General features: G+C 36.5%; 1 protein-coding gene across 2 annotated transcripts; it reads left to right on the forward strand.

Annotated features, from left to right (window-relative positions):
• The first annotated feature begins 840 nt into the window (after positions 1-840).
• LOC112506872 (RNA-binding protein 28) lies at positions 841-11,150 on the forward strand. Of its 2 annotated transcripts, XM_025111177.1 has the most exons (20): positions 894-998; positions 1,103-1,163; positions 1,876-1,912; positions 3,187-3,317; positions 3,453-3,653; positions 3,737-3,838; positions 3,914-3,992; positions 4,959-5,092; positions 5,587-5,726; positions 6,118-6,168; positions 6,261-6,343; positions 6,420-6,474; positions 6,580-6,688; positions 7,704-8,202; positions 8,286-8,499; positions 8,609-8,679; positions 9,398-9,566; positions 9,648-9,777; positions 10,206-10,839; positions 10,988-11,150. In XM_025111177.1, the coding sequence occupies exons 1-19, from the start codon at positions 894-896 to the stop codon at positions 10,832-10,834; spliced, it is 3,000 nt and encodes a 999-aa protein (XP_024966945.1). In that variant the 3' UTR covers positions 10,835-10,839; positions 10,988-11,150. The 2 variants fall into 2 exon arrangements, with proteins under 2 accessions (XP_024966944.1, XP_024966945.1); XM_025111176.1 differs by having other exon boundaries at positions 841-998; positions 10,206-11,150.
• The last annotated feature ends 485 nt before the right edge of the window (positions 11,151-11,635 follow it).

Genomic DNA, 11,635 nt, shown 5'->3' on the forward strand with positions numbered 1-11,635 from the left:
TTATGAATAAGTACAACTTATTAAAGCTCCATGTTTAAATTCGTATAACTAACTATGAATAAACATAATCAAATAAAGGATAAACATTTTATTTTAAAATATAAAAAATCTAAAATATGATTAGGATAATTATCGAGTTATAACAAATTATATTATTAAACCAAATATAAATGACTTTGTTATTGAACCTAAATTAAATTATAATAAAAAAATTGAATTAAAAAATTATACAAAAATATGAATTTTAAATAGTTAACTTGATACCGATATCGATATATTTTTGACAAATCTTTATGTTATCTTCAAATTTATATTTTATTAAAAAAAAAACATCATCGTTTTTTCAAAATCGTATAAGACCATACTATAACATCAACTGGGATAAAAAATAAAATGAAACATTAAAACCAATATGTATTTCGTTGCATTGCGTGGGTACCCTTATAGTATATACAAACAAGCGTAAAACAAACATAAATAAACGAATGCTCACAAACATAAATGATCGAACCATTGTTCATATTCGTTAGTTTAACTAAACAAAGAAAAAATATGTTCATGTTTGTTAATTTATTAAATAAACGAACATAAATGAACTTTTTATTAAACGGTTCACAAACGAGTTGCTGAATATTTGGTTCGTTTATAGCCCTATTCAATATGTGTGGCATAAACAATTGTTTTTTCCTTTGGTTTTTATTTATAAAGTGGCATTGATTAAAAAGGGAAGGGGAATTATTGAGCAAAATAAAAGTTACAGGGTTCAAAATGAAAATTAAATTTAAGGTTAAAGCAGGGAAAATATCAAATGGCCGACTCCTTAAAACCCCGACGCCAAAACCCCGCCGCGAACAGGAGCTGCGAGTTTTTAGGTTCAATTCGGAAGGGAAAGGATGGGGAAGAATAGGAAGATGAAGCAAGATGCCGGTGGTGGTAGTCAGCACAGCACGGCCACCGTCTTCGTTAACAATATGCCCTACACTTTCTCCAACTCTCAGGCAAGCTTTTCTGTACATATAGCTATGCGCACTTGTGTTAAACTTTTGATTGTTTAGATTGAAATCACTGCTAAACTAAAAGTACAAGTGACCTAAAATTTCAGCTGGAAGAAACATTCAGTGATGTTGGACCAATTAGGCGGTGTTTTATGGTTACACAGAAAGGTAAGCTTCTGGATGAACAGGTGTTGTTGGTTGCATTGTTTATGTTTTTGTGTTCTATTTGATGTTAATGCAATAGAAAAGCTGAAGGAAACGATAGAATGAAGTGAAAAGGATTTTGATTGATAAAGTTGAACAATTTTGATTGTTGAACTTCTTAAATCCTTGATTTCAGAAGACTAGTTACACCTAGATTTTGGATGCTGAAAACTGATTTGGAGCTTAGAACTTCCAAGAAAATTGCTAACTACAAGTTACTTTTTGTTGGTTCAATAAAATTCTAATGTTTGACTCCATGCATTCTGCAATAAAAGATGTTTGACAACCGGCCTGAAATTGGAGACTGACATCAACAGACTAAATGGTGCTCAATTATGATAATTTGGAAAAACTAGTTTCAGGAAACCTGACAAAAGAAGGAACATTGAGATTGATATAGAAGACACCCTAAAATGGAAATTCTTATGATTTTTATGAACAAAGGGAATGGAATAATATTGGTATTTAATTTGAAAATGAGCCCATTTCAGTTTACAATTGGAAGGTACCAGGTGCAACAAAAAATTGAGATGCAGGCCTTAATTTTTTAAATGGGTGATTGTATTATTAAATGGATGATCGGTCTTATTTCTCTAACAATCATTACCAAAACTCAGAAGCTTGTTGCAGTTATTTGAAACTAACAAGTTCATATTCTCTGAACATTGTTTTACAGGGTCGACTGAACACCGTGGCTTTGGTTTTGTTCAATTGTAAGTCTGAAAGGGAGATACTGTTTTTTCTCAATCTTTCTTATAGTTATCTTTGCCTACACTACTCAATATAAGCTAAAAAATATGCACCTATTGTACAGTCGTCATATCACTGTTTTTTTATGCTTATTTAATTGTTTTTTCTTCACCTAATCATTCTGCGGTTTACCAATGTTGACAACTTGACATGCCACTTTTACAGGGATGCATTTGCATTGCTTACATGCTTTAGCTGGTGAAAACTCTTGTTAACTGGCTATTTCATCTATTATCTAGTCATTTGTAGGTCCAAAATAATGCAGCTTGCAAGTTGGCCTAATGTAAAAGGATTGGTATATTCTAATTATATGTCCATAATCTGTGGGACGATAACATAGTTCAAGTAATTGTCATGTCTGTGAATGTATCTAAGCATGCAATTTCCTGACTTCCCCTGCCTTCACATCACCTTTTACTTGATTCATGTGCTTTAAACCAAATCGACCCACTATATTCCACTCAAAAGTAGGGGTGGGATGTACGGGACCTGTCCTCTACCCCGAAGAGTAGAGCGGATGTTTCCGTGGAGACCCTTGGATTGTGCAAGGATGTGAGCAAAAAGGTAGAGGGAACAATGACTAGCACGTAATAGAATGAGAATAATGAGTAAGAAAGTTATAAGAAGGTACAATGAAGACATAGAAAAGGTAAGGCCAAAACACACATTGCTTTAATCCTCTCTCCAGCATAGGACTCTGGTGGCATAAACTGCCAGCTCTTTAGTCCCCCACCCTCAATCTCTCCACCTTCCTTCTGTCCATCCATGCTAGCTACAGGTCCCCACACCTAGTCTGCTACCCTAGTCCTTCATCTCCAAGAACACCTATCAAGGGTATGTCTAAGGCCTTCATGTGCTCCATATGAACATATTCTACTAAATGAAAAACACATTTGAAGATCTTAATAAGCAGCAGGGGATATCAAACTAATGGATATATACTCTCTTTGTTCTAATTTCTAAAGTATATGTGCTCCCTGTATTCCAATTTGGACATGCTCAAAAAAATTGAAACAAAGATAGTTATTTGTTGGGTTTCTTTCCAGCTATGTGTAGTTCTCTCTTTGGCACATTTTTTTTATCTTGCACCAATGTTTGCATTCCCCACCACAAAAATTTAACGTTGCCAAGCTAAATTAATTGAACAAGTGATTAATGTTTTGTTTATCCCTTCCAAGTCATATATTTGTACTCAGGCTTTTTATTTTTCCTTTTTATTTACAATTTGCAATAACAGTGCTGTGACTGAAGACGCTAACCGTGCAATTGAGCTGAAAAATGGTTCCTCCGTTGGAGGTCGAACCATTGGAGTTAAACATGCAACGCATAGGGCTCCTCTTGAGCAGCGGCGATCTAAAGGAAATGAAGGTTTGTATAGCTCACATTATAGATCATTAGCTTTAGACTCTTGTGTCTTTTCCAACGTTGTCTTCAATTTTCTGCACAATCTTGCATATATCTGCTTTTTTGATCTCTTGATTTTCTGTGAATGGGAAACTTCAGTGGTTCCATCTAATGATACCATCAAGGCAAAGGACGGTGAGGATGATAAAACTCTTATCACTGATGACATTATCAAGACAAAGGATGGTAAGGATGATTCAGTGTTCCACTCTGAGGATGTTACCAAGACAAAGGATGACAAAGATGATTTGTTGACGCCAATAGTAAAGCATAAGCTGGCTCCTGATTCTCAAGAAAAAGGTTATATCAATCAAACATTATTGTATTAGTAAGATTGAATCTTCTATTATCAATAAAGTGACATCCCATCCCCCAATATCCAGGCAAAGTTGTTAAGCTGAAGAAAGCAGTGACCCCCTTAAAGACCGAACGTGTAGAGGACATTTCACCTATCAAAAATCTGCCTTCTGATTCTCAAGAAAAAGGTTGCAGCAATCAAAACATTATTGAATTAATACCATTGGAATCATTACTGATCCCCCCTCCCCCCAAATATTCAGGCAAAATTGTTAAGTCGAAGAAAGCAGCGACCCCCTTAAAGACCGAACGTGTAGAGGGTGTTTCATCAAAAAAGCAGAGGTATTTTTTTATGTCATTTTATTTGTTGGATTTCATCTTGAGGCATGCGTGAGTCTAATATACACTTTGACCATGTATGCTTTGGATACAAGCATAAGCGACAAGGAGCGTTTATCACGAATTACATGTAAAAGTGGGTAGTTACAAATTCTGAAATTTGAGCAACTAAGTGGCTGTAACATTACCTCATTTCCCTCTAGTGAAGTAGATAGTATATGTGATTGTGTATGTTCGTTTTTTAAGTTGCATAAAGTTTTAAATGCTTGCCTCTTGAATCTCATTTATCCGAGTCTTGTACTCGTATGAGTTTTGTTTGTAACATCACTCTACCTCTCCACCGACATACATTTTAGATCTTCTGCAACTTTTTTACTGTAAATGTGCAATGTTGTATTAAATTGAGTTATTCCTTGAGCATAATCAGGTTGGAAGGTCTCTAGAGACTTGAATATGGGAGAGTGGGGTCTGTGCAATTACCGCTTTTTCACCCTGTTCATTTTCAGTTATACAAGCACAATCCAAATGGCTTTTTGATGCAGCTAGAGTAGAACAAAGTGTCTCTTTTTAAAGTTTATATTGCCATTATGTGTAATCTTAAAGAATTGATGTTGCATATAATGTCTGTAAACTTGATCTCAACCTCCAATATGTTAGTTTTATTTATTTATCACATTCTTGGTTTTCTGAACAAGAGAGGTGATCTCTAGAGCAAATGATGAAATTGATTGGCATATTGCCTTAAGCATATTAACTTCCTTTCTATGTTCCAATGTTCAGTTGAAGTATTGCTTCAGATTATAGATCATTGAACCTTGCATCCAATATTCACTCTATTTGGCTGATAGAACTGCCCCCATCCTTGGGCAGTGGACTTCATTAAACAGTTTGAAGTTTGTTGCCATCATATATACGTGTTTATGGTTTCTTATCCTTCATTGCCTTTTGGGTTACTGATATCATAAACAGGGTTGCTAGGACAGTTGTAATTGGTGGAATTCTCAATGATGATATGGCAGAGGATGTTCATCGTCTTGCCAGGGAGTGTGGGCCAGTGTCTTCCATAACTTACCCTCTTCCCAAAGACGAGATTGCACATCATGGTAACGGACATGCCTCAATTTTTTTTTGTTATGATCCACAACAGTCCTTTGTTTAATTAGATAAATTCTACAATGTATTCTGTTTGAGCAAGACTTATCTCTTTGGATAAATGGATGGACATTGCATGTTATGCATTGCACAATAAAATTAAATGAACATAAGTGATGGAAGGCAGTAAGCCTGAATTTCAGTTGGCATCTATTTTAGCATGTGGAGATTGCTTGAATAGCATTAAACGTACGAATATGATGTAGTAGTCATGGGTTGAACATTATTCACCTAATCGATTTCTGTTCCTTGATTTATGTCTTGAAGCACAATATATATGTATAATATTATTTGTTTCGAGTTTGCTAGTTTAAACAAATATTATTCCGTTTAAACTGCTAACCATATAATTATTCAGTTTAAATAGCACTTTAAGAGAATAAGAGGTTACAGTGACTACATATTATCCTTCAAAGAACCTTATTTCTAGTTTTGTCTATTGCAGGGCTTCTTCAAGATGGATGCAGATTGGGTGCCTCATCTATAGCTTATGCTAGTGTCAAATTGGCCCGGGCTTGTGTTGCAAAGTTACATCAGAAAACTTTAAAGGGGGGCACGGTTTGGGCACGCCAGTTTGGTGGAGAAGTAAGCTCCTTTCAAGTTTTCAGCATTTCATAAACTTTTAGAAGTTCCAGTGAAACTCAAATTTCTCAGTGCATAAATTTTCTTTGAAACACGATGAGTTTATTTAGATTGTGACTTAGATGTTCAAGTGAACTGCATGACAGATTTTTTTCCATGGAACTAAAGCAGATTATGGAATTTTGCTTTGTCACTTTGCAATTTTGTCTCGCTTTTATGTGAATCAAGTATGGAGCATAAATGCTTAATTTTATGATCTGAATATGTACAGCACTGGATCTAGAAACATATCAGGAATCATTAATTGCTGAGCCCCAACTTGTTACCATAACTCATTTATCTAGCATTCATTTTCAAATCTGTAATCGCCTAATATTTTTGTAACTGATTCCAGGGTTCCAAGGTACAAAAATGGAAGCTTATAATAAGGAATCTTCCTTTCCAGGTTAATAAAATTCTAGCTCAGTTATTGTATTAACTGTTTACGTATATGGGTATATCTTAACTCAGGTACTAACTTATGAAACACAAATGCAGGCGAATGTTAATGAGATCAGAGAAATGTTTTCAACAGCAGGCTTTGTATGGGACGTGTTTATTCCCAAAAAACCTGATTCAGGGTACATCATTATCTCCTATGTTATGCTTTTTTGACTACATGCCATATTAAGTTATAACTGTTTAATACTTCTGTAGGCTATCGAAGGGATTTGCTTTTGTCAAATTCACATGCAAGCAGGATGCAGAAAATGTATGGATAAGATGCATAAGTTGCACCAAGTGTTGGTAAAAGCATGAGGTTTTCATTTTCTCACTTTCTTGCAATTCTTTTAACCTTCTGTGATCCCTTTTCCAGGCTATCCAGAAGCTTAATGGAAAAAGTTTTGGCAAAAGGCCCATTGCTGTTGATTGGGCTGTTCCTAAGAAAATTTATACAGCTGGTAGTCAGATTACTATAAAAGATGGTAAAGTTGCTCTTTGCACTTGTCTTTCTGTCCTGATAGTTTTATTATTATTTTCCATGCCTTTGTTATTGTTTGTCATTGATATATTACCAAGGGATTTCTCAAGTTTATAAATTTCTTTGACCTTAATCATCAGGGTTTCACGTAAGTTTACGTGCTATATGTGTTATCTGTTACATATCTCAGACTGAAGACAAGTTTAATCGGTTATCAGCTTGAACACATCTTTCTGGAGTCTTTACATCTTAAGAACTGTTAAGCATGTGTGAAATTTAATATATCTAGTAGTTCGTAGTGATCTAGGATAATGAATTTGTTCATTTCCCAAAGGACTCTGCCTTTCCATCCCTTGGATAGATAAAGAGGGAGGGCAAGCTTTTGGTTTTTCATGTCACTCCTTGGCAAAACTTTCAGAAGGGTTTTGTTTTTAGAAAGACTGTTTTTCTGCTGGGATATGGGCTGGCCATTTCTTTACCCTCTCAGAGAGTAGAAGGCTATCTGGGGCATGTTTGACAACCATAATCTAGTTCTTTGAGAAGTCACTTCAGGTGGCGTTTCAATAAGCTCCAGGGTTATTTTTCCCACTTCTTTTTTCTCCCGATTATGGCTCTTATATTTTTCCAATTAATTTTTTAACACATCCTTTTAGGTCATTTTACATTGTCATCTAGCTTTTAAGCTAGTTTTTTTTACCAAACATGACTAGTTTATTCCCTATCAACTAGCTTTCAGGTAACAGTTAGCTTATCAAGAACAACTAGCTTATCAAACATAGCCTTGATCTAGGAGTGAGTTTGATCAAAGTTATTTTTTGTATTTTCTCGTTACAACAGAGCTTCTTAACATCACCCTTCTCTAGATGCCTGGATGTTTTTCGCTTGTGTGTTCGCAAATCATTCTGTTTTTTTGTTTCCATTCTGTGAGCTATCTGTTTATTTCTGTGGCTTTGTCTTGTTGCGTCTTTCTTTTTTAGCTTTAAACAAACTTGTGTAATCTAAGTTTAAGCTATTTACAGGACAGAAAGAAAGTGACGAAGAGGATTCCAGTAGTGATCTGGAGGATGACCTTGTGGAACTGGACAAAAACACGCAGCATTCTCATGGAGCTGCTGTTGTTCCAGATGGCTCTGATTCAGTAGAGGAAGAAGTGAATTTCGATGAGGAAGCAGATGTTGCAAAGAAAGTTCTAAACAACTTCCTTTCTTCATTGAATGAGCCTACTGCTTCTGTCAATGGTGATATCATCTTGCCTCAGAGGAAACAGGATGAGGAAACCATCAACGTACACAACAAATTATCTGACGGGCCCACAACTGTTCCACACGTATCAAAACCTGAAAGTTTGACCAAAACTGAAAATACCAATTTTAAGCCCGCTGAGTCAGAAGAAGATTTGCAGAGAACACTCTTTATCTGTAATCTTCCTTTTGATGCTACTACTGATGAAGTAAAACAGCGGTTTTCAGCATTTGGTGAAGTCCAGTCGTTTGTTCCTGTTCTTCATCCAATCACCAAGTATTGATCTGTTTTGATTGTTAATTATCTATTCTGCTTACTCTTCATTATAAGTTAACAATTACTGTTAAACTGTTTTGCAGGAGACCAAGGGGAACCGGATTTCTTAAATTTATAACAATGGATGCCGCTGATGCTGCTTTTTCAGCAGCAACTGCTGTAACTAGTTTGGGTATTATCCTCAAAGGCAGACAATTAAAAGTTTTGAAGGCTTTGAATAAGAAAGCAGCTCACGATAAGGAAGTAGAGAAGACGAAAAAGGAAGAGCATGACCATCGCAATCTCTACTTAGCTAAGGTTGGTTCCTACTTGTTTAACACCTGTTGCAGGTAGTCTTGTTCAGTATTTACAATAGGCTTTCGAGATTCTTGCCTGACAGAAATAAATGTCATCTTTGTTTCTATAGGAAGGTGTTATTCTTGAGGGTACTCCATCTGCCCAAGGAGTTTCTGATAGCGACATGTCGAAGCGTCGATCGTAAGTATTAAAAGAAAGTATTGACTTATTGTAGAGAAGGAAACGATTGGAAAAACGTGAACGTAAAAAGCGAAAAGTAGGTCAAGATCGTTAGTGCTAGAAGATGGGTTATTGTATTCCTATTCTGTTACATGGCCCCTTAATAATCAAACTTGTAAACTTGTTTTAAAAAAACATATGGCTTCGCTGCATCTTTACTGTTGATGTATATTCCCCTTGTCCCATAATAGAATGTCGAATTGGGCTCTTTGATAAAACATGATGCTGCAGCTTCACTAGTATCTTACTTGAAGGGTTTATGTTAGGGTTCTCTATTTTGGAGGCCATGGCTTATAACTAACGGTTAGGGTGTGTTTGGTAACCGGACAGGGCTGGACGGTCGAGAATGAGGTAGGTGGATGAAAAAATTGTGGAAGGTTTTAGGGTTCTAATTTGAAATGGTTGGTTTAGTAATTTACCAATCTTGTCTCATCTTCCTGATTTTTATTCCACCTATTTTGGTGGGACAAAACAATGCATTTTTTGTCCTACTCTGTGTCTGTCCTGTCACAGTCTAATGTCACGCAAAACGTGGGATACGTTTTTGTATTGTCCTGTACCACATATGCCGGAAACCGTGTACAAGATCCATTTCCCTGTTTCTCGTGTCCTCTTTATGCTTGCAGTTCTTTAGTTCCAATTCCTGAACTCACCTTCCTTTGGGAAATATGAATTGCAGGTTGGAGCAGAAGAAGGAAACTAAGCTTCAATCCCCGAACTTCCACGTTTCAAGGACGAGACTCATCATGTACAATGTACCCAAGTCAATGAATGAAAAGCAACTTAAAAGACTTTGCATAGAAGCAGTTACATCTCGAGCTACAAAACAAAAACCTACGATCCGACAGGTTAGTTATGAATGTGAATGCTTAGGCTTCCGTTCCATTTGCTAATTGCTTTTCCTTACTTCACTGTGATGCTTTGTGTAGATTAAGTTGTTGAAGGATTCTAACAAAGGAAAAGAAATTTCAAAGAATCATTCTCGTGGGGTTGCTTTTATCGAGTTTACAGAGCATCAGCATGCGCTTGTGGCTCTAAGAGTTCTTAATAATAATCCTGGTATGTGTTTTCCCCTTAGCAGATTGACCGCTTTGGTGGTCAACCACATTGTGTGGCATTGTTTCATCACTAATCTGCTTCTGTTTGTACCATCTGTTTGTTTGGTTGTTTAAATGTTGTTGCTTTACTTGCTTATTTATGACTCGTTTTCATTTTCTACCACTTCCTTATTGTTCTGCTTCGGCATTTTTAGCAAGCTTTATCATTTCTTCACACTTTTGCCCACACGGAAACAACCACTATGCGCACTCCCCCCGGGGGGGACCCCATCTTTGGATGACATGTACTGGGTTTGTTTGGTTTGGTTATTGTTTCGGTACTAATCTTCATTAACACTGTTTTAACATATAATTTGTTCATTTATTTTTTATTTGAGGCATGGGTTTTATATTCTCTGTAATTTACACCACGACTTCTATGGAACACAGAAACTTTTACTTCCGAGCATCGTCCAATTGTGGAATTCGCTCTTGATAACGTTCAGACATTGAGGCAGCGTAATGATAAGATCGAAGCTCAGCAGCACGGATTCAGCAATGATGCACACGGCTCAGGGAAAAACGCTAATTTTCACAAACCAGTCAACCAGCCAAACGACGAATCAAAAAAACGCAAAACCCGAGGTCCAACGAAAGAAAGTAGGAACGATAAGACTGTCGAAACAGAAGGAGCTGCTTCCGAGGGAGGTAAACCCGCCAAAAAATACAAGACTCCTTTGAAGAAGCTTACAGACTCTAAGGACCAGTTGGCAGTCCAAGAAGAAAAAAGACCGAATGGTCGAAGTGCAGCCATGGAAGGAACCACGTCCGGTTCAGCTAGGCCTACGGAGATTATTAAAAAACGGTCAAGAGATCCCAAAGAACCGCAGGATGAAGAAACAGGTTCGATGAAAAGAAGGAAAAATAGACAAAATAAGGACCCGTTAGGACAAGACACAGTGGATAAACTTGACATACTTATCGAACAATACCGATCCAAGTTCTCGGGAAACCGAACCGACAGAAACGATGGCCAAAAGCAAGGTACCAGACGGCTCGGCCGGTGGTTCCAGTCATAGTTTCGGTATCATTCTCTCAGGCAACTCCATTCTAGTTTTCCTTATAATCCTTCCTCTTAGAACACTTGCACCATTTAAAATTTCAAAAATCCGACCTTTTATAGTGTTTTTTCAAGACAGTTTCTTGATTTATGATCAAATATTTGGTGCCAGATTTCATCATATTCTAGTGCCTATTTTGCTTGTGCTGAAAAAAGTGGAACATTGATGATTCTTGAAGTGAGCCTGCTGGGACCATTTGGCTGGGCTACTGTTTAAATAGCAACCATAGTGGGTACCACCCTAATTTGTATTGCATTAAATTGACGTGTTAAATGGTTTGAAAAGCAGGATGTAACAATGCATAAAATGTAGTGTTAGCTTTTAATAGATTTGGTTATAGAGTGAGAGCCTGAGAGGTATTATACGTCACATTCTATGCCATGTGCTATGACTAAATGGCTTTTGCTTAAGTTGCACTACAAATGTTGTAGTTGGTAGCATATTGATTATGAGGGTTGTCAATGGCTTCCATGTGACCACATGTCTTCTAAAAATGTCTTTAATAAAAAAAACTAAGGTCCCGGTTTGCGGGATTTGATTAGATTTGGAATCGAGTTTCATTCGAAACTCATGTTTGGTTTGAAGGATTTCTAGGATTTGACATCCCCGGACTTCATTTAAATCCCATACACATGGGATTTATGGGTTGTTTATCTAAATGCTTACCCGGTAAGTGTTTAACGTTAGAAGCCAACACTATAATTTATTTTTTTGGTAAGATTGTAATATATCAAAACCGTATCATGTGCAACAATATAT

This window comes from Cynara cardunculus, assembly GCF_001531365.2.
Source record: "Cynara cardunculus var. scolymus isolate 2C chromosome LG 2, CcrdV1, whole genome shotgun sequence".
Classification (NCBI taxonomy): Eukaryota; Viridiplantae; Streptophyta; class Magnoliopsida; order Asterales; family Asteraceae; genus Cynara; species Cynara cardunculus.